Source organism: Vulpes lagopus, chromosome 3 (genome assembly GCF_018345385.1).
Source record: "Vulpes lagopus strain Blue_001 chromosome 3, ASM1834538v1, whole genome shotgun sequence".
NCBI lineage: Eukaryota > Metazoa > Chordata > Mammalia > Carnivora > Canidae > Vulpes > Vulpes lagopus.
Genome location: NC_054826.1, coordinates 136510308 through 136534765, shown reverse-complemented (window position 1 = coordinate 136534765; position 24458 = coordinate 136510308). Strand labels below are relative to the sequence as shown.

At 33.6% G+C, this 24458-nt stretch overlaps 1 protein-coding gene across 1 annotated transcript in view; it reads right to left on the bottom strand.

Annotated features, from left to right (window-relative positions):
- Nucleotides 1-4054: 4054 nt before the first annotated feature.
- COL11A1 (collagen type XI alpha 1 chain) overlaps nucleotides 4055-24458 on the bottom strand; it is a 197925-nt gene continuing 177521 nt past the window's right edge. Inside the window, exons 58-67 of the mRNA XM_041746888.1 lie at nucleotides 17733-17786; nucleotides 16741-16848; nucleotides 16198-16251; nucleotides 16057-16092; nucleotides 15906-15959; nucleotides 14250-14499; nucleotides 10840-10952; nucleotides 9322-9390; nucleotides 6907-7140; nucleotides 4055-5733 (exon numbers count right to left, since the gene is read on the bottom strand). Of these exons, the coding sequence (XP_041602822.1) occupies nucleotides 5587-5733; nucleotides 6907-7140; nucleotides 9322-9390; nucleotides 10840-10952; nucleotides 14250-14499; nucleotides 15906-15959; nucleotides 16057-16092; nucleotides 16198-16251; nucleotides 16741-16848; nucleotides 17733-17786 (1119 nt within the window). The 3' untranslated portion in view covers nucleotides 4055-5586. The remainder of the gene's footprint in view (nucleotides 5734-6906; nucleotides 7141-9321; nucleotides 9391-10839; nucleotides 10953-14249; nucleotides 14500-15905; nucleotides 15960-16056; nucleotides 16093-16197; nucleotides 16252-16740; nucleotides 16849-17732; nucleotides 17787-24458) is intronic.

Here is a 24458-nt window from a genome sequence, read left to right as displayed (position 1 = left end):
TTGAAGGGCCAGAGTGGGGGTGGCAGGGTCTGGAAGCCAGGCAGGCAGGTCCCTGCACAGAGAAAAAAAAAATCTGGTGAGACTTTCAAACTCTTTCACCAAAAATCTAAAATAAAATATAAACTTACCTAGTCATATCAATGTTCTACCTTTAGTTAAGTATTTAATACCTTTAGGATTTTTGCTGTTGTCATCACTGGTTTTCTTTTTCCACTCTTGTTTTTCTCAGTAGTGAGGTAAAAATCTCTACAGCTATATGGAGATAACTAGGTAATACTTTATCTAACATGTTAATGTTGTTTATAGTTAAAGAAACTTTACTGACATAAAAATGCAATTCGAGTTTCTTAATAGATTTTATTTATTTGATGGAGAGAGAGAGAGAGAGAGAGAGAGAGAGAGTGCATGAGCTGGGGGGAGGGGTAGAGGGAGAGGGAGATTAAGGACTTGATCCCAGGACCCTGGGATCATGACCTGACCAGAAGGCAGATGCTTAAAGGACTGAGCCACCCAGGTGCCCCCAATTCAGAGTTTTTAACATATCTTCTAGTAATTAGCTAGGATAATTTTTACTCAGTAATTTCATTTTCCTTAAATAGATAAGATGCCAAAACTCATGCCATTAAAGAATTGGTTACACAGATCTTTCCACCATGTTGATATGAGGGACCTGTAAATCCACCTCTTTCTTAGAGGACTTGTTCGTTTCATTTCATTCCGTCTGGCTGTCCCCTTCAGGGTGAGCACAGAAGTGTATGTCACTACAGGGAAAAGTTTCTTCATGGCTTGAAGATATTTATTTCCCTCAATGAGCTGAAAAATAGCAGGCAAACATTTTATTTATACCAGAGACCCTAAAGTGATTGTGAATCAAGCTGGAAGACTCATTAGCTTACTTCATGCCCTCTGTTGTCACTAGAATAAGATCTGTTACTTATATGGCTTGCTCTTCAAAAGTTTCCATTATGGAAAAAAAGCATACTTCCTTATAGGCATATATAGGTAATTTAAAAATAGGAAAGTATTCTTCAGTGTTTTTCTGTAACTTCATATGAATAGTATATTATACGTAGAAATGCCATCATAGACTCATTATAAAATAAGCCCTAGTTATTGTTACATAAAACATTTTTGATGCTATTTTAATTTATATTTTTAGAGAGTTAACAGTGATTCTGTAACTCCTTTTTAACCTCGGTTTTGATCATTATCAGTCTCCTTATAAATATTGACTATGGATTTACTAGATAGAAAAAAAAAATGAAAAAAAAAAAAGAAAAAAAAAAAAAAAAGAAAAAAATGAGGATCTTCAAGGGTTGCTATGTACTACTTACTGAACATGGAATGCTTCTAACTGGATATACTTCTGCAAGATTTTCAGCTGTAAATAATCATGTCATCTCTGGATCTCTGAGAGGCAGCTGCATGAGGAATTATTAGTTGTATAACCATTACACTAATAGAGAATGAGCAATGGGTGAAATTTGAAAGACTCTAAAGCCTACTAAACTCATCCTTCTGGAGAGCAAAACACATCCTAGTAAAAGCGGATTTGAGAAGCTGTGTCAGATGGATGTGCCATTCCTGGGTATTTACATGGCTTATGCTGCTGCTCCTATTTTGTATCCTTCATGACTCATTTGTAAAGCTTATATTTTATGGGATCCTATTTGCTAATTTGGGCCTCTGTGATCGTGCAATTTGTATACTGCTTTACATTTTTAAAACTAAATCTTTATATAAGTTTGGTGGTATAAATAGTGCATGTGTTACCAGCTGTTTTAGAAAGGGACTTAGTCTAAGGTGATGATAGTAGCAGTAGAAAATCCAGAGCAGTAGCAACTATTTACTTAGCTTTTGGTATCAGTGTGCTAGGCCCTTAATTCATTTACTTTACAATTAGTCAACATACAGAAGACTAAGCTTCAGGATCCTTGTCTTTATTGGACCCCATCTAAGCCCTGAGAAATCTGCTAGAAATATGTTCTCAAGGTCATATAATTGGTAAAATTTGCCCAAGTGAGATCCCTTAATTATAATCTTTTAAGAATATTATCTTTACACTCCAGCTTCTCTTTGGCATTTTTTTTCTCATGTTGGATGGTATGGAAGGAGGCAGCATCGAGGAAATTCAATTAGGGATTCATTTATTCAGGATTTATAGAATAGGTTTACATGATGAAGTATAATTATATGGCTTGCAGTTATTTATATAAAATTATTGCAGAAATCCTAGTGTAGGAATGTCTTTCTGGAATAATCCTATCACCCACTGTGTTATAACATAAAAAGTATGAAGACAGAGTTTGTATCATGGCATGCATGTGTCTTTGGTGCCCAGAGGCTGAAATCTATTGGTAGTGGAAAGAAAACAAGGTATAAAATGTGCAGAATCAGAAGCCAGCCTGTGAAAAATTCTCACAAATTTATAGTACATAGATGAAATAAATGTAGAGAGATTTTCCTAGATTTAAAATAACCTGAAAACTTAAAAATACTTACCAATGACAAAATGTGAAATTGAAAGAAACGGCTCTAAGCTATTGATAATAAGAAACATTTTTTTTTTATCTAACATGTTAGAGAAACATTCTTTCTACTGGAAATTAAAATATAAAATTCTCATATGATAAGACACTCAGAGATTGAAGCCAAAAATAAACAAATGCACAGAATAAAAAGATTACAAAAGTACTTCAGAGAACTAGTGAAAACATTGATTTTTTTTCCAGATTTTGATACTTTTGGCATGGGTCCAGTTTTTAAAAATTAATAATTTGTTGAAAGACCTTTAGTTATTCAAAATAGTAACTTCTGTAATATTTTTGTATTTATTTTTTTATTTTTTAAAGACTTTATTTATTTATTCATGAGAGAGAGAGAGAGAGAGAGACAGAGAGAGAGAGAGAGAGAGAGAGAGAGAGAGAGATGCAGAGACACAGGCAGACGGAGAAGCAGGCTCCATGCAGGGAGCCTGACGTGGGACTTGATCCCGGGTCTCCAGGATCACACCCTGGGCTGAAAGCGGCGCTAAACTGCTGAGCCACCTGGGCTGCCCTGTATTTATTTTTTAAAGAATAAAGCCAAATTTTATGTGTATCAGGCCCAGGATCCACGCATGCCAGGATCTATCCAGAGTCAATGGTATTCTCCAGAGTTTATACACCCTTGGGCCAACACTAGATAGAATGTCCTATAATATGCTTTTTTCCTTCCCACTGAGCTTTTCTTTGTTCATGTCAAATCATTTATGTAGGGTGCCTGGGTGGCTCAGTTGGTCAAACATCTGCCTTTGGCTTGGGTCCCGATCCTGGAGGCCTGGGATCAAGCCCTGCATTGGGCCCCCTGCTCAGCAGAGTCTGCTTCTCCCTCTCCCTGTGCTCCTCCACTCTGCTTGTGCTCTCTTATTCTCTGTCAAATAAATAAATAAAATCTTAAAAAAAAATCCATTATGAGGGAGGGAAAAAAATCCAATGCTATGCAGAAGACTATATCCATATGTGCAAGGAATAGAAAAAGTTAGGCAATTCAGTTATTTATTCATTAATTCTACTGAGTGCTAAATTGGAGGCTGTTTGTTTAAATGGGCAAATAATGAAGCTTCCCCAGGGCAGGTCAATATGCAAAATATTCTCTATGCCTGATGTATAGAATTTCTCTTGATAGAAAACGTAACTTTCTATATAATTTAGAAACTATATCAAAGTTCTGGAAATATTTCTAGTGCTGAAATTGTGAACATATGTTTGAAACTTTGCAAACTGTTTAATTATGAAAAATATCTCTCTGAAATTTTAAATATAGCCTACCTTAATTTTGTAAATAGAGTATTACCATGTGGTGTTTTTATTTTAGACATGTGGGGAATTTAAACAACTTATTTCTGAAGGAGAATATTCTTTTCCAAAAGTGTAAAACTATTCCAATCTGGATGGTCAAGAAACAGAATTGAAAGCCTTTTCAACAATAGAGAGTAATTTGGAACCTATTTAAGAAAGAGAATGACCAATCCAGGTAGACAAGACTTGAGTTTATTTATACGATTCATATCTCCCTTCTTGAAAGGACATTTACAAACTTGATTTCAAAAATAAAGAACTTCTGAATGACAAGTGTTCACGTTTTAATTCCAGTATTACAAGTATGCTCTTTTGTGATAAATTATCAGTTGAAAATGTTCCAGTGAAATCTGGTATCAGTTAATTTAACACTTCATATAAGAAATAAAACATTTATTTTCAAGTCTTACATATATTACTTAAAATAGATACAAAGTTCAATTTGTAACTTTCAAATTTTACTGCTATATCAAGCTACCTGGGAGAAAATACCTTAGTGGAAAAAAATGTTTTGATTGTTTTAATAAGTATGACTTTTAAAACAAGCACTGTTAGTAACAATCCACCCATATGTTATTTAGGAATTAGGCAGGTCAAATAATGTATAATATTATTTTGAAAGAAAAGAAATAGTATTTGTTGGGCAGGTGCAGGTAAAATAATATTTGAAGACTATTGTAATATGCAACTTGGAATCAAATTCAAGAAGTTGATTGATTAATAAGAATAACATTGAACAAATTCATAAATAACTGCTTAGTTCCCATCTTTTAATATTAATCCGCACGACTGAAGCACACTGAAAACAATGAAATGAGATAAAGTAGTAAAAAAATTGTACAACTGATTGTTTCCTTGATGGAGGCATTGATTTGTTAAAATAGCTTGTCATACACATTTTCCTGTCCAATAATAAAAACTTGCTTGTTTTCCATATATACAAGTATCCTGTGAAATCCTGGACTCCAAAAAGAAAAAGGTTGAGGTATAGCATTGAATAAAGCATCAAAATGCATGATATTTTTGGCTGAAATTCAGCAAAGTTACTGTCAGTAGAGCAGAGCTGATCCAAGTGTGCTTCCAAGAGTCTTCTAGGTTTTTGCCCCTCTGAGAAATTTGTTGGCGACATCAAATAATTGAACTCTTCAACATCAATATATACAAAGGCATTTTATTATTAATCAAAGAAAGGGAATTAGAGCCATCAGAAATTACAACTTTATTTTTTTCATAATACATATATTTATTGCCATCATAGTTCTGCAATTGTCATAAAATTAGAGTCAGATGGAATTCAGAGACACGTGCAAGTTTTGGAAATGGACACATAGATAACAGTATAGAACTGTACATAAAATAATTACAATTTATTAAACACATTGTTTTAGCACATCCTTGATGGATGGGAATGAGCACCATATCTTTTATGAATATATATTTTTCTCTTCTTTTTTTCTACAGCACCAAAGAAATCCAAATAGGAAAAGGAGAGATGAAAATCGGAAATCAAGAATAAGGCCTGTTTCCATCTCAGCCACACTATCTTGTATTTTTATGATTTTCGAGAGTTTTTTCATATAAAGATTCTGGCCCCCTCACGGGCATCAGTATTTTTAATCGGAACATATATACGTAGCAAGTTGCTTTCTATACCATCCTTATTCAAAACTTGCATGTGGCATAAAATGGGTTGGTGGCACCAAGGTATTTTTTTTTCTGTTGATTTCATATGTTCTTTGTCCTAATCTTAGCCAAGGAAACAAACAGGACCAACTTCAAATCCAAACTTCTGATTCTGATCACCAAAGTCATTGATCATTACATCAACGATAGGTACTTGATCAATTTTCGGTGTATTGATTTCAATCACAGTTTTGTCATAGCCTTTTCTGGACTGTAAAATGGAGCAGAAATAAAAAGTTACACAATCATTTTATAGTTTTAATACGTATGTTATTTTTTTCTTACACCTCTGAATGGAGACAAGAAGGCAAGAAAGACAAGAGTAAGAAACAAATTTGTCATTATCTACGTGTAATTAACTCTTGTTTTTATCACTGATGTCATAGATAGTTTTAAATTTTGAGTGTTCAATATTTAGCTGTTATAGCTGTTACCCAACTATAATATTTGGATATATTGCACAGTTGAAGAGAATATTACTGAATTGAAAAATACCATTTAAGATGAAGACTGATGCTAGTATTGAGTCAGGCTCCTACATAATAATATATTCCCACCATTGTAATCATACTAGGTATATATACCAGGTTTCTTAAGACACAGTATACAAGTTATAGTGCACGAGGTCACTTCTACTGTTATATATTAATTTTGTGAATGATTATCAGTACATTACTATTGGGAAATCCAAACACTTGCTACTTTTAATATGTTTTATTTTCTCTTCTTTGATCTGTGGATACCCTACTCATTGGTGAAGTCATGTGCTTATTGCTTTGAAACTATGACTTCTTTAGTCATCAGCTAAAACAATGAGTTTTTTAGTGTGTTCTCTGGGTCACTTTCTTAAATGGAATCCCCACTGTGTGAAAATGATAGTTCCAGAGGATAGAAGTAACAAAAAATGATAGTAACTGCCTAAACCACTATAGTATAGAATCAACAGACAAGCTCCTTACAAACAAAATACAGAGGTAAGAATTATCTATAGTATAAATGGTATAATGCCAATTCCTTTACCTGTCATTTTAGATCCATGGATGAAGGAGGCAAATGAAATATTTTTTTTTAAATTTCAAGAATAACTAGCTATAATAGTATTCAAATATCAGGAATAATTCCATAGAAGTAGCATATGATCTAAGATTAACTTCTGCTACGGCTTTTAAAATATGCATGTTTCATGGTTTGTGTGTGTGTGACTGTGTGTGAATATTAGTGGCTTCTAAGACACCGTATTTCAATGCCAATGTTAAGCATCAGATCTTAATAACAATTGCTATTCATTTCATGCATTTCATGAGAGAAACCTGGCTTAGGGCCAAACTGAGGTGGTTACACACTGCCTCCCACCCTGCGGAAGAAGGCAAGCGATTTCACTCACCGCACAGCCATCATACAGTGCTTTGATGTAAGGGTTGTTGTCGTAGGACATCTCCTCATCATTTGATCCCAGGAATCGAAGTGCTTTGTCGTAACTTCCTGATGACACATCATACCAGGCTGCTGATTGATGACAGGTGTAGGTGAAATTCTGCCGAGCAGAGGCAGTCAGCAGTTTCAGGAATGTCATTTGCACCATATTAATGGAATTTCCTTCAACATCTAAATAGGAAAGCTGGGAATAAAAGAATAAAAAGACATATAAAGATTCTTTTACTCTTTTATGTTATAAAAGGATAAAATCGCTGTTGACGTTGAACTGTTAATCCAGAAGCATTGGATGAATCAATCGATGGGCCCATTTTCAGTTAGGAAAAGAAAGTGGGCACAGAGGATCAGAAGACCCAGAGACAATATTTTCTGAAATTGTATTCCCACCTGAGTTACTATAAGCACTATGTATCTTTGAAAAAAAAAATCACTTTCTTCCTATGCTTCATTGTCCTAATCATTAAAAATTTCCCAAAAAATGCTTTTGTTTCCAAGAGAGCTTTCATTATATTTGTGTATCTTTTTAAATTATAAAGTGGAAAAATAGTGAACAATGGGAACTGAGGAATCTTGGTGCGATGCAAAGGTGACCAATTTAGCGGGGTTTTACTTTTTTTTTTTTTTTCCAGAGAGAAAGAGTGTATATGCACTGCTTGCATGGGTGATGGGGGCAGGAGTAGAGCAGGAGCGAGAAAGAGGGATAAACGATCTCCAGTGGAATCCTGCCTCTATGAGCACAGAGCCCTAGGCATCTGGATCTCTTGACCCTGAGATCTTGAGTGGAAACCGAGTCATCACTTAACTGACTGAGCCACCCAGTGCCCCTTCATTTTTTTTTTAATATCACCTACTTCTTTAAAGAATTTCATAGTATAAGCACTTGACCCACATTTACTTAAATATTTTATTTATTTATTTATGAGAGACAGAGGGAGAGGGGCAGAGACACAGGCAGAGGGAGGAGCAGGTCCTGGGCTGAAGGCGGTGCTAAAGCGCTCAGCCACCCAGGCTGCCCTTGCCCCACATTTTAAAACATGTTCCTGCAGTTTTTTATTTTGGGGCCATGGTTTTCTAAGGTGTTTGGTCTTTTATTTCCAGGACAGACCTGCCCGTTTGTTCATTCTTAGATGATGTACTTATTCAACACTATGTCACTAGCACTAAGCATAATGTCCAAGATGACACAAGTGAGTATTTGTTGGTCAGTAAGCACTTATTTTGAATTTACAGCAGATAGATAGTTTTAATTGAAAATTATTAAAGGTCTTTATTAAATTCATAAGTCTATTGGGTGTAATTCAAATACTAGGGTCAACTGAAACATATAAACCTAGAGTTTTTAAAAATTGAGTAGGAAATTTACCTAAAGATTTAGTCAATGTAAAGGTAGTTATCTATGGCTCTCTTCTTTATTGCTGAATCTACTCAATTCTTACTGATTAACAGCTTAGATAGTGAGGAAGCTTGTTTGGTTGAAGAAACAAAGACCACTTGGGAAATGCACACGAAGGAAAACAAACCAAAACAACAAAAAATAACACCACATACAGAATTCTGTGTATGTATTTTAACTTCTACACTAGTAAGAATGTCACATGGATATTTAATGGAGCTTGAAGACTGAATAATTCTGTCAAGTGGAGAACTTCACTAAAGTTGTTAATTAATACATGTAGGTTCCCCTAGGATGATAACTATAAAACAGCCATCAATAGAAAATAATAGCTTTTTTAAGAACATCAAACAATTGAATAATTATCTGGGAAAGTGAGAAACTTTCATTTAAATACATTCTTATTAATATTTTAAACACATATATTTTTAAACAGCTTTTATAATACAAATTTAGTTTTGGCACCTAATCTTAAAATACCTATAAAAAATTATCAATAGTGAACTGGTAATTGTATGAAAATATCTAAATGAACTTGTGCTATAATCCAAATGAAGGTTAGGTCACTCAGTTCACTTTATTTCCAAATGTAACAATCAGAAAAAAAAAAAAATTTCACATTCTAAAAGTTTTTACTGAAATAGAGAAATGAATATATATATTCTCTATACTTGATATTTCTAACATAATCCATTTTTATGATGTCTATCAGGTGCTTAGTGGAATGCATACTTTATCTGATCACATTATTTTAGTAAATTTAGTATATTTCCATATGCTATTAGCATACTAGCATAGCACATTTAGACTTCTCTAAAATACTACAGTGATCTAAGATAGATGGAGCCAGCCGGAGAACACTTGGAATCCTTGATAGTAGAATTTGGACATTCATAGTCAGTGTCTAGAGATATAGAGAGCTTCATTTATGAAGTTTAAGATAAACCATTTCATGGTAAGTTAATAACATACCAGTTTTCCTCTCTTAAATTCACTAAACCAGCTTCCTGGTTTCTCCTTTGGCCAAGATGATATTCTCACCTGTTGCAAAGGAACAGGAAAATTAGATAAAAATTATGAACAGCATTGTTTAGGTATGTATCAATAATTTTCAGTAAGACTAAGATGCCAAAGAGGTTTTAAAACAGCCTATCCTGAACTACAGAAAATGAGATAAAGAGCAAAATTTGAGAGAGATCTTGGGAATTCCTATTTAGTGAAGATGGGGTCATTTTCTTCCTGTTTTTTTTTTTAATTGCTCAAAAAGAAGGGTGGGTGAGGGGGATAACCTACAGATGGCATAATAAGAGCTGTAGGGGACATTGGTGGAACTCTTAGGTAACCCCTTGGAAAGGAACACCTCACAATACCAGTTGGAATCAGCCAGCAAGGCAAATACTATCAGCATTGCACAGTGAAGGGAAGCATCCGGAACACATTCAGCCAGTAACTAACTATTCAGCCATGCTTTGGAAAAGTCACTGGCAGGAAGCAAGCCTAATCATCTTCTGCTGACAAGAATGTTTAGAATCTCCTATAGATCTGCATTTATTGTTTTGCTTTGCTAACATCAGCAAACTATAAGGGTATATAAGACCTTGTGGTAAGGAATCTGAGTTATCAGTGTAAGGGGAGGCATTTTCCACATTCCCTCATTTCTTTGGGGGCTACACGAATTTTATTATGCTTCACCACATGCCATGTTTGGGAAACAGAAGTTGCTTTGTCTCCTGCCCCTACTACCCATCCTTTTCTCACAAATTTAACTTCTTTCCTGAAGAGATTAGCCACACCTAAAGCTACTTGTCTTGCCTTAAGGACTTTCTTTGCCTCTCTATACCCATACCATTTACTAAGAAGAATGTCATTTATTAAAAGATTACAATCAAAGACAACATTTACCACCAGAAAATAGTTGGAGAATATAATTAGGCTAGGGGAAAAAATCTTTCCCTATATTAGTAGTTTACCTTTATAGCTTTAAAGATAGAACTCAAATATATTGATACTGTTGGGTGAAAATCAAGAGATGTTTTTGAAGGGACTAAATATTTTAATACTATGCAAAAAAATTAAAACTACGCAAATGCAGACAGTGCTCTTATTTTATGTAAGAGATTATAAATTGTGTATTTTGAATATCATATACAGCTGTGAGTTCTATCTCATGGTAAGTGGAATGAAGAATACTATGCATGCACTAAAATTTGGGAATCAGCTGTGCTGTGTCATGGAAAGCCATAGAATTTTAGAGCACAAGCAGGTGCATAAAGAATACATCTGGGTAAAAAATAAAGGAGAGAAGTATTTGTTAACTCTGTGCATCACTTTGGTGTCTTATTCATGTTTATGCAAATGAAATGTTCTAATTACCCTGTAAGAAAAGCAGATAAATGAAAATATGACAGTATAATTTTCCTGTTTAGTTCAATATTGCAAAAACATGGCAAGAACTGTCAACAGTCACCACCAAAACAGATTGGTACTTACTCCTTCAGATTTTTTGTCTGGATAAATGCAAGTCTCACCACCAGATGTGAAATTACAGTAAACTTTGAAGGAATCTCCTGAGCAACCTTGGTTTGGGTCAATCCAATATTCACCTAGAAGTAGGAAAAAATATGTCATATACAAATACATTTATATAAAAAGTCAATTGCATTAAGTATCAAATTTTATCAGAGAAAGAAAAATTAATATTGATGGATCTTCTCCCATGAGAATCACTTTTATGCTTTTTGTCATATTGAGGTATGTGTTTGAATAGTTAAAGAGTGACCCTTTGTCTTCTCTGAATCAAAGCTTTGCCCATAAACTCTTGTGGAACACACTTGTTCCTAGCACATCTGTTATTTTTAGATTTCAGCTTAAATGCCACCTCCTCAAGTATTAACATTCAATTTACCCATCATAATAAATTGCATGGATATTGGAATCAGATAAACTTAACCCTAAATCTCACATGTATTACTACTTGAGTGGTCGGAGTATAATAATCACTATATTTTCCCTTGGTTTATTCATCTGCAACAATGGAGGTGATAGTATCTACTTAGCTTCAATCGTACTTTTACATTACTTTATAGCACAAACTTCTTGTAGTAAAGAATATTTTACTACAAGAGAAATTCTAATTCCCTTTGAATTAGATTTTAAAAAGAAGGTCCATTTGATATATTTAAATGTAGTTTTCTATTAAAGTCATTATCCTGTGGTACAGGGCAAATTTTATCATGTGGATGACTATGACCATTAATTTATTGTTAGATGAGTAAAGATGGTAAGTAGTAGAAATAACATAAAATTATTTAAAAATAATTGACAATACACCAACAACTATTGGGAGACAGTACTGGTACACATACTTTGGTTCCCTCTTAACCATTTTTTATGCTGTCATTTATTTTATTTTATTTTATTTATTTATGATAGGCACACAGTGAGAGAGAGAGAGAGAGGCAGAGACACAGGCAGAGGGAGAAGCAGGCTCCATGCACCGGGAGCCCGACGTGGGATTCGATCCCAGGTCTCCAGGATCGCGCCCTGGGCCAAAGGCAGGCGCTAAACCACTGCGCCACCCAGGGATCCCTGTCATTTCATTTTAAATATTAGTCTGAATTATGTGAATCTACTGGTTATTAACTTTTAACATTCTGAAATCTCTAACTGCTTAGTACTAGAACTCTTGAAAATCCAAAACCAATCTGCTTTACCTTTTACTACTACTGTATATAAACAGGGAAAGTACTCTTATAGTCAATTAGCTTCTACTATATGTCAGATCACTTGAAACATTTATTTAACAAAATCATTTACATTTTTTTCTGATTGCGTCATTTATAGATTCACGTCTGGAATGAACTGAAATTCTCAGGAATAAAATATACAAAAAAAGTTAAAGATCATCCAGGATTTCACAAACCAGGATAACCACTCTTACTGTTTGATATATCTTATGGTTTTTAGAAATATGTAATTTCAAATTCTGTGGTATTTTTACCTTGATTTATTCAGTTAATATTGTCATTAAATTTTCTTCAAAAACACAATAATAACCTAATTACTAAGACACCTTCATCGTCCAATAAATTCAGTGTACTATTGGTACCATGTACAACTTATCTCTAACTTATTCATTTCCTGCTTTTACTGTCAGATCTCTAAATCAAGTCATCATAATTTCTTGACTAGATTAATCAAGTTTCCTTTGATTCCACCTCACTTCCCTCCAAATTACTTCAAGTAATTTTCCACTTTGCTTACTACTGTTTAGCCATAGAGATCTTTCAGTTCCTTGAAGACACCAAGATCTTGTCTTCTTCAAAGCCTTACCTATATCCTCTGCCTGTAATACCCTTTTAATTCTTTGCATGACTGGCTACCTCCTTAAAAGTTTCAGCTTAAATGTCACCTCATCAGATATTAACACCCTATATATCCAAAATGGAATCATCCTTTGCTTACCTAAATACTCATTTTTTCACAGTACCTGTCATAATATGCTATTATTAATACTTGTGCTTTTTCCTGTCTCTATCATTTGATAACAGCAGCTCAAGGGCATTATTCCTTCTGTGTATCTGTGAATCTCTGTCCGAAGAACAGTGCCTGGCTGTTAATTAATTAATATTTGATTAATTGATTGACATTTAATTAATTAATATTTAATCACAATTAATTAACACATTGACGAATTACTAATGCTAGTTTATTTATGAGGAAACCACAGGGAACTGTAGCCCATGGTGAACTTCCCATTCCCAAAATTTACAAAACTTTTTCTTGACTTCTCAGGTTCTAAGTCATTATATGTTGTCTTATAACTCAGTACATGTTGTAATCTTTCACAATAGAATTTCAATTATGTATGACTATCTTAGCGACACGAGAAGTCTGAATCATTCTTATAAATCACTGAATTACTACTGAATTAAACTTGCATTTCTCAAATATACATACTATAAACTTGAAGAACTTGGATATCAGTTTCTATGAAATCCTTAATAGTTTTAGCCTGTTTTAGTTTTAACAGGCTATGCTTGAATAAGATAGGAAGATTTTATGATATTCTTCTTTTATGGTGGTGACTGTTTCTGAATCACATTGAACTTTTCTCTCTGAACTGAGTTATTTAGATCTCGGTTATAACATTCTTGTATGATTGACAGTGCAAAATTATTGTCCTAAAAGTAAAAAGAATGACAAAATATTTCCACATAAAATGGGAGATTTAAGATCACATAAAATCTGTCCCTTGTTAGGTATGTAATTGTGAGAGTTTATTAGCTAATTCAGGATACTTGAAACTCTTGCTTTCTCAGGATGGGTATGTAAAAGTTTGTGTTAAATGGTAGGTATAATAAATTATCCTTATTATTACAAATAAATTGTTCATAGTTCCAATTATTTGTGGATCAATGACATAAATTTTTGCCCCAAGCTATCCTAATTCTCAGTCTGTTCAACAAATCATTGCTAAACTAATGGGTCAAATATGATGCAGTATGCTCTTAATCATGTTAACTTTACTCATATCAATGTAAAATAAGTTAGATTATAGGATATAAATAATTATACATTAATGTGTACATGCACGGACACATAAAGCCCCTTCTATCATAGTTATTACATGGAAAATGCATTTATGTTATCTATAATCATCCAAAAAGATCTTGTCATAATTTAATGAAACCTTATGTAACAGGCAAGGATTCTCTGAAGCAGATCTTGAATTGCACAGTGTAAATGACTTTTTCTGTCTACAAGATTGGAATTAAATCATCTGCTTTAGTTTTATTGAGATTCTATATTAAACATTTAACTAGAATTAATGAGCTGACAATGCACCTTCATAACGTAGAGGTTCAGTACACTTGCTGTGTCATGTATTATTAACATACCATCTGGGAAGTCAGGATGGCTGAGTTGCAGGTCTTTGCAAGTTCGGGCTGGGTTAGTCTGAGTACCCATTGGAAACTTCATATGCTCGATGTCTTGTTTCAGGGAATTGAGGGAACCAAATATTTCCTCCATTCCATCCGAGTAATCAAGAATATTATCCCCTGCATCTGCTTGCATGTTTTCAGCATGTCTTCTTGTTTTCTTGGGTGACAAGATTGGTAAAGGCTGAATGACTTCCCCAGGTGGACCCTGTGAAAGAGATAACGTGCATGTAATTGCTTCTTAAGGTAAAATATTCTGTATAATTATTACTGGTTATGTCATTGTTAGGAGAAACTTAGCTAATTTAGCTTTTCACTGTGTTTCCTATTTTCAATGTTTTCTATACACATATACATATATAAATATTTATGTAGAAACTGTGTAAATTCTATTCTAAAGAATCTAGTGAGCATATGAGGTAGATACAAATCAGATAATTTCTCGACCTTTTTTCTATATAAGTAATGTAGCACAGACTGGTGTGGACATATGTATGCTACTTTCTCATTTATTAATTAATCCTCATTTACGTGTCCTATCTCTGCAACTAGGTTTTAGTCTCTGAAGATTAAAATATCATTGTAAAGTTATTATGCTACCTAATGAGTTGTCTATTGTGCTTGATAATAATTTATATTATGAAACATTAAGCTCTTAATAATACACAAGTTAATACACATTAACTTGTTTCAAATAGAAGTTAACATTGTATAAATTTTAAAAACTTAAAAAATACAGCCAGACTTGAATTTGCAAGAGTAAAACTATGCCCCACAAAATTCATATGTAGAAGTCCTAAGCCCCTGTACCTTAAAGTAAGACCTTATTTTGAAATGGGATTACTGTAGATATAATTAATTAAGTAAATATAAGGGCATCCTTATCAGTCATAACCTTATAAAAGGAGGAAATTTGGGAATAGAGACCCACATAGACAGAAGATGATGGGAAAAGACAGAAGACAGCCATCTATGAGCCAAGGAGAGGGTCATGGAACAGACCTTCCTCCAAGACCTTGGAAGGAGCGGATGCTTCCCATAGTTTGAATTAGGACTTGTGGCCTCGAGAACTGTTGGACAATGCATTTCTATAATTTAAGCCACCTTGTTTGTGGTGCCTATTACGGCAGCCCTAGCAAAGCAAATCTATCACTTAGTAGTTACGTGAAGACTGGAAAAAGTCCGCATTAATAAATATTAGAAATTATTGTTGCTTTTAGGATGATCATTATATTTAGTAGGAAAAAAAATGTCAATTTTCTAAACTTTTGTCTTTATTCCTGTGTGGTCAGACATATATGCATCTTTGTGGCATATAATCAATTGCTTTCACAAAAATGTGACATAAGAAAGGATATAATATTCTTCAGAAACAAATAAAAACAAGATTATCATAATATGTAGTTAATGTATCTTTTCATTCAATCGAAAGAAAAATATTGGCATGTGAACCTGATCATGTAATTAATCTAGTTGCTATTTCCTAGAAAAATCAGCACAAAGACATTTGACAGAATGTCTTTTTTTTTTCACCCTTCTTATAAATTCAGATAATTCATTGGCAGTCTCAGGATGCTAATTGCCAGAACATTACTCTTGTTACTCTGCACTTACCGGAGGTCCTGGAGGCCCTGGAAGACCACTGTCACCCTTCTGGCCGGCAGGTCCCTTTTAGGAAAAAAAAAAAGGAACAAGATAAATAGAGAACAAGGCATTTGAGTGGTCTTCCCCCAAAAAATAAAAGTCCAAAGGCAAAAGTACTTACAGCAGAGCCTTTGGTTCCCTTTGGACCTTGAGGACCCTAGAAAAAATGCAAAGGCAAAAGTACAGATAAAATATCTGGAGAATTTATGACTTCAGTATATTTGTAAGTTTACATTAAAAAATTATTTCGTCTTGCACTTACTGGTAAGCCTGGAGGACCAGGTGGACCTATGGGACCAGCAGGACCTGGAATTCCCTGTAGAAAAAATCATCCAAATTAGAGCTTTCCTCAGCTATTCTATTTCATGTTTTGCATAACAGCATACACTGCAAACTTTAGATTATGCAAGAATATGTAAGAATAACCTAAAACTTTCCACTCTGAATCTAACAAATAACTTTTCAAGATAATCTGCTTTTTCCCATGTGCTTCAGTGTCTATACCTTTATAGGTATAAAGCAGCTTCAGAATGATTTGTATGTTTTGGGGATTCACTAAATTTTTGTGTAATTAACTGTTGAACTGTAGTTTTTATGATTTCTAACTTCTCATATTATTAATTTATTACCTTAAGGTTAAGTAAACCTCTTTTTGAAAACACCATTGACTTAAAGAGGTTAAAGATGCTTTAAATCACCTCGTTGGTCACGTTTAATGGAATGTGTGCAGGTGTGTGTGTGTGTGTGTGTGTGTATGTGAGTACAACTGGAAAGGAGTAGGAGAATAATTTATATCTTTACTCACTCCATCCCCCTTTGCTCCTGGAGATCCCTGAGTTCCAGGGAGTCCTCTGTCACCTTTTTCACCTTGTTCTCCCGGAGGTCCAATCAGGCCAATTAAACCAGGATGTCCCTTTAAAAGGCAGAGAAAAGAAATTTAACAATATGTAAATTACAATCATCTATTATAGTCATAAAATAATTACATGCTAAATTTATGAAACCTAAAAGTAAAAGAAAAAGATAAAAAATTTAACCCTTTCTGAAGGATATTTGGATTAAGAACCTGCTTTCCTCTTACCTAACAGGATCATTTACTGCTTAAGTGAGATTTTTATCAGTGAGGAGGAGTATTAGGGAACAAAATGCTTTCTGAAAATATTTTCAGTGTTTCATTTACTTAAAAAGAATTCTCTCAACTAAGAGACTAATAATGACCATATATAATATTGATGAAATAAACTGACAAGTCATTATTTTAATAAGCACCATATTTTATATGAAATGATTTTTACTCTTGAGACTTTGTAGTTTTTCAGAGACATTGAGAGATTAAAAATAATCCAGAAACTTTAGTGGCATTCTAAAAAGGCTTATTTTCTTTCATTATTTGGTGCAACTCAGCGTACATTCTGGAAAATCAAGTTATTATTTCAAAGGTATTCTAGTTTAAATTTTTTATTTTCATGTTTAAAAACATAAAAGTGGACATTTTGTTATTCCATCTGTTTATTTTCTGAAGGGTTATTTTAGTATAACCATATGCTTTCTCCGTATGGTTCCTACAAGGGGACATTGAAAAAATATAACACTGAATTCTGATACATTTTTCACTATGACTTTGTATATTTTCTCTTCTCTAAATTCATCTGGGAAACAGAGGATTGACAGCTTTTTCCTTGGTTAGAAGGACAAAGATATTCACTGAAATTTCCTTTTGAGTGATCTATATCCACAAAGTTATTGTCTCTACTATTAGGATGTCAAAATTGTAAAAACTTGTGCTTTTATTCTCACCTTCTCACCCTTGGAGCCGGGGTCACCTTTGAGACCAGGTAAGCCAGGAGGTCCCTAAATAATGAGAAATAATAAACATATATAGAGTAGGTATGAGTTAGAGGATCATTACTCTCCACAAGGAATGTTTGGCTTTGGTAATCTGACAGTTTTCAAAAATAATAATGATTAGTGTTTATTTTTCAGGATTCTAAATAAATTTGCTTATTTAAAATTCCATGGCTTAATATTTAATTATAGTTATAAAGCATAGTATCAATAGGTTTGACTACATAAATATGAAATTAGGAATAAGACATGGTTTATATGGTCTTTAAATCGAAAATGGAGGATAGATTTTTAAATACCCTAATTTTGGAAGTGATTTCCAAATTATACATCAAATCAACCAAATATTTCTGTGCTAAGCTCAAATACATTACAGTATTTACTGTAAAATTAAAAAAAAAACTCAGTAAATTTTTAACACTCATCTGACTTTTGGTAACTACTTTTCCTAATCAAACTCCCAAGATGGTATTTTATTTTATTTATTTTTTTTTTAATTTTTATTTATTTATGATAGTCATACAGAGAGAGAGAGAGAGAGAGGCAGAGACACAGGCAGAGGGAGAAGCAGGCTCCATGCACCGGGAGCCTGATGTGGGATTCGATCCCGGGTCTCCAGGATCGCGCCCTGGGCCAAAGGCAGGCGCCAAACCGCTGCGCCACTCAGGGATCCCCCAAGATGGTATTTTAAACTGTAATTCCTGAACAATCTTTTATCTAAATGACCTGTAAATTTAATAATAAGGCAATTGGTTTTTTCATATAATCATCTTTATTTTACTAATTTAACCTTTTTTATGGTCCAATGATAAGACATTTACTCATTTATGCTGAATTATATTTTGATGAAAATCATGGCATGACTTCAACTTACTCAGTCCTGACCCCTACCCATGGAATTATTCATATTGATGACTTTTTAACAATTTTTTTAAAGATTTTATTTATTTATTCATGAGACACACACAGAGAGGCAGGGACACAGACAGAGGGAGAAGCAGGCCCCACGCAGGGAGCCCAACGTGGGACTGCCCTGAACCACAGGCAGACGCTCACCCGCTGAGCCACCAGGAGTCCCTAACAAACGTTTTTATATAAAAGTCAGTGTATTCCATATCAAAGGCATCACAAAATATGACCCTTCTTGTGAAATTAATGACAAATGAAACTCTGCAGGCTAGAGATTCTGTCAGAAGAAATGTAACTGACACTAAAGGATGGATAGTAAGGGTGTGATTGATGAAATCCAAGTCAAGATAATGCTACAGAATGTAGGTCACTACTACCTGCAATAGTGAGGCATCCAGAAAAACAAAGCAAAATATTTCTACAGTTTCTCTATTTATATTGAATTGAATTTCAGAATTATAATTTCAGTAACTATTTTTAACATGGCACTTAGAAAACAAAAGGCTTTGACTTTTACCACACTATACCATGAGTGTTCACTTTTTGTTGTATCTTCTTCAAGGCTACCATGAGTAATTTTTTTTCCTTTCTATCCAGACACTTAGAATCTTCAATGTGAGAGGAGCATGTAAGTCCCAGTCCAACATTTTTGTGAATTTAAAGTATGAAGAGCCATGGATCTGATCCAAGTTATATGATGTAATATAAAAAGTATGGGCTCAGGATAGGATAAATTTAGGACAGAAGCCCGTGTCTCCTATTAGCAATTTAAATGAGCTAACCAAAAAAAGCTGCAGTTATCTCATCTGTAAATTGAGGATTATGATTCCTGTTTCATGAGATTGAATAGATGAGCCTTTTCCACTCCTTAATTTCTCACATCTACATCTTAAACTGAATTTCTGATCATCAGGGGAAAGTTAGAATGTGGCTAGTACAATTAGTACTGTGTAACAACAGTATTTTGGACTATTATTATATATAATTATATTTGTTTTAATTCCTGAATTAATTTGAAATTCTGTAAGTATTGATATAAAAGTGAACAATTTCCCTACATCATTCCATTAACAATAGATTCAAATTATTTTCATAGAAAATACATGCAATTTTAAATGTGCCTAATAATATTTTTCTACTAAGGAGAAAATAATTAATCCTCAGACAGAAATTTATTTTAATTCACCTTAGACCTTCTTTTGTGTAAAATAATCATGCTACTTTGTTCAAAACCTGACAGCCAAAATGTAGATGACAAAGAAATTACCAAGGTGTTTTTTTTGAGAATGTATTTTTTTTTTTTTGAGAATGTATTTTTTATTGGAGTTCGATTTGCCAACATATAGTATGGATACATACTATATGTTGTCAACATATAGTATGGTTATACATATAATATAACTCCCAGTGCTCATCCCGTCATGTGCCCCCCTCAGTGTCTGTCACCCACTCACCCCATCCCCCCACCTACCTCTTCTTCCACTACCCCTTGTTCATTTTCCAGAGTTAGGAGTCTCTCACGTTCTGTCTCCTCCCTCTCTGATATTTCCCACTCATTTTCTCTCCTTTCCCCTTTAAATCCTTTCACTTATTACCAAATATACTTCCAAGTATGTTCTAGGGCTGGGTTTGAAAACTGGACTTTTATCTTATTTACTCACACCCTATCATAGTGAACCTCAAAGTGTGGTCCTTAGACCAGTAGCATTAGCATTCTCTGTGAACTTTTTATTAGAAAAGCAAATTCTTGGGTTTCATTCAGACCATCTGAATCTGAAATTCTGAAGTTAAGAGACCAGCAATCTGTTTCATAGATTTGATAATTCATTACTGTTTGGGAGATATGGCTCTGTGGCTGTAGGTCCCAAATCGGGTTAAATCAATATTCAAATCAGAAGCGTATAAAAGATCTCATATATGTTAAAATATGAGCATTACCTATTTGGTTCTACTAGTTCAATAATTTTTAAATTAAGAGAATATATTTCATATTTATTATTTTCTGATCGTATCAGAAATGTATGATGAATCATCAATTAGGGAAATAATGTTGCCCAACAGCACATTTTAAAAGGATAATATCAATGATTAGTGGAAACACTCAAATAATTTCTTGAGACCACGTCACCATCAGGATAAATGCAAAAGATTCTATATGTTACAACAAGGTGGCATAGAATAGTAAGAAAAAATAGTTTTAATAAAAATATAACTGCATGAAGGAACCATATACTTGTAGCAGTAGCAGAAATCTTTTAAGAATATTGGTTAAAACTGACATATGTAAATTAAAAGTAAATACATTCTCTAGACTGAAAATGTAAAACTATGTACAGGCCAGACTTTCTTCATGTCTCATTTTACATTCAAACTTTCTTAGGCATGTAATATATTACAGAAATTTTGGTCTCTGTGAGAGAATTGCTAAGGATGTTGCTTGCTGGACAACAATATCCTAATCACTGCTTCACTCAGAGTCTTAAATCTAACCACATATTAGTTGGGTGATCTTAGATATATTACTTACTATTTCTGAGTTTCATTTAAGAAGGTAATATGTAATAACTGTCATAGTATTCTAATAATGGAAGAAAAATCAGACCTACAAAAGTACTATATAGACAGTGAAGTATAATATAAATTATTAACTTTCATTTTTGAATTGTTACAAATAGTTCTCAGTCAGCTTTCTCACCACATTTTAATAGTATAAACTAAAATGGGGAAAAAAAAGAGAAGGAGGAGGAGGTGGAGAGAAGGAGGAAAAGGAAGAGGAGGAGGAAGGAGAAGAAATACTGGAAGTCTAATTACTGAGGCGTAATGAGAAATACACTAGACATTATTTGTGTTTATACTGCATTTTAAATCATTTCTATAAATGTATATAAAAGAGTTCGAGGAAATGAGGACTAATTCCTCTAAGCTAAGAATTTCTTATGAACTTGCAAACTTTATCTGAGGACGGATTTATCAGGCAAAATCAGTTTCTTATCATTTTCATCAGTTGGAAATAGAAATTGGTGAAGTTATGATATTGATAGCAGTTATAAATAACCCTCTGAACTTGGAACATATCAGAAATATCAATTCTGCATATAAAAATGTTATTCCAAGTACATATTTTCTATTTCCTATTTAGGATATTGTAAATTGGAAAACCCCAGGGAAATGCATAATTCATAAGTAATAAAGTGAAAAGGAAAACAGGGATGATACATTCTTAAGTGTCTAGAATACACAATCAAACATTTACCCCTGCAGTATTATGCTTTACAGAATGTTTGCTTTGATATGCATCTCAAAACTCTAGTGCATTGAAGTTTAAAGAAACTGTAAATCCTGCACTTTATTTAGAATGTAATATTGTGAAATAATTTTTAATTTGGTGAAAAGCAAATGCTTTGTTGTTTGAACCTGGTTAATCATTATGGAATGCTACACATCTCAATCTTGTCTACAGATAATTCAAATATAGCATAAAAAATCAGAAACTGCAATTCAGTAATCCATCCTACCATTTTTTCAGGCCCTGATGGTTTGGAAAATTATGCTATCATCTGTTTTATTTATTGGTATGTGTAAAAGAAGGCATGCATGATTATAGTATGGAAAATTTCATCTCTTTTTCATGTTGACTACTCAAAAATTTTATTCAATTTTTAAAAACCTTTTATTACTCTTTATATTATATCATCATTGTCCTCGGCCTTCTGTTAGCTCCCCTATGTAGTATTTATCCTCAGTTCCATATGGTGATTCTAAATATACAGGTACATAAAATTTGTGCATATATAGGAGTTTAATTTTTACCATGAGAAATGTCTTTTAAAGTGAAAAATAAATACTTTACCATATCTAACTCTAGTAGAGACGATTACATTACAGGTGGGAAAACACATATCATTTTAAAAGTTTTGTTATATTTATTTATTCTTAAGGTTTTATTTATATTTTCATGAGAGTCACAGAGAGAGAGGTAGAGACATAAGCAGAGGAAGAAGGAGGCTCCCTATAGGGAGCCCGATGTGGGACTCGATCCCAGGACCTCAGAACCTGAGCCAAAGGCAGAGAGGTTCAACCACTGAGCTACCCAGGTGCCCTGCCCCTTTTTAAAAAGTTTTAAAAGATCTGTTTCACTCTCACCCCAAAGAATTTCCACTCCAAAGGTTAACATGATTATATATAAAATACCTTTATAAGTACAGTAAGTTTATAAGCAAGCATATAAATATTCTCTAATAAAAACAAAAAGCCACAGGAAAAGGAATGGCACCCATACTGCTAACTGCTCTGTTAGATAGAGTGCAATTGTCTAGTTAGTTAGCTGCCTGTCTGGAGCAATGAAAGTTCAGTAAGTTGACAGCTAAGTTGTATATAAAAGTTGGGGAAAGGGGAATGTTGTGGTTTTGTCTGACTAGTGGACCCTACAGCAGGAAGTTTCAGGCAACTTTGGGAAGGGGAAAAGAGACCCAATGGGTAGCTGCAGAAATGCAGTGATAAACAGGCTTCTGAAGCATGTGTAGACTTGGATGTGGGTGTGAATACATTTATAATTATAATGAGGAAAAACACATTATGGAGAGAATATTCAGATGAATTTCATGTGGATTAATTTCAGAGACTAATTCAAATTTGTATGAGTTTTGAAACCTCTTACTTTTACCTCCCACATTTTTTTAAGCCTTCCAACCACCTTTAAACCTCTCTTTTCCTTCTTTAGTAAACTTACCATATTCCTGATGAGGGAAAGGTCCCCAGAGGAGATGGCATTTTAACAATCTTGCTCTGAATATATTTAGCATTCTTTGCTTAATTCTATTATAGTACTTACTTACTTACCTTAGACTCTAACTGCTGTAAGTCAGCATAATTTGTTAGTCCTTTTCATTTGCTTTAATCGTCAGTGTCTTTCAAATAAGTTTATTGATGATATGTATGTATGCATGAATGAGGTCAAATTTAGTTACTTTTTTTTAAAGTAAACTCTACCCCCAATATGGGGCTCATGACACCAATATCAACAATATTCTACGGACTGAGCAAGCCAGGCATCCCAACTTTAGTTACTTTTCACTAAGAATATGAAATTGTTTATTTTTCAAAACAGTATTTCATTCAATTAATCATTCTTTATTTGATGCACCTGGTACCAATGAATGGTCTAAGTGTTTTACATATAACTTATTTAATTAACATAAGAACCCTAATGAGGTAGAAGATATTAATATCTCATTTAATTCATTTAAATTTCATTACTTCCCAAGAGATAGATGCTATTGGTATTTTAATTTTACAGATGAAAAACCTAAAGCTTAAAAAGAAAATAAATAGCTTTCCTAAAGCCATCCAGCAAGTAAGTAGTAGTGTTTGTTTTTGAAACCAGGGAGCTTGGCTTGAGAGCCAAAGACCTTAACCAATAACCATGATCAAAAACTGCCTACTAAAATAAATTTTTCTTGGCTGAGTTGAAAAGCTCATTGAATTGCCATAAAAAGCATGGTTTCTCTGCTCATCCTCACTTCATGAGGATCAACTAGCATTTTCATTAAAATTAGATATCGTCAAACTAATGGATGCTATGAAAAAGCTCCAATATATTCACATTATAAGTGCTCTCTGATAAAACAAGTAGCCAGAGAAAGGCATGGCACTCATATTGCTAAATTCTGATGCTTTTCACTTCACTCTGCCTAAAAGGGTTTGAGTTTGAGATGTTCTGTCCCTTGCTCTGTAAACTCACATTTACCTAAGGGTCAAAAATATAAACTT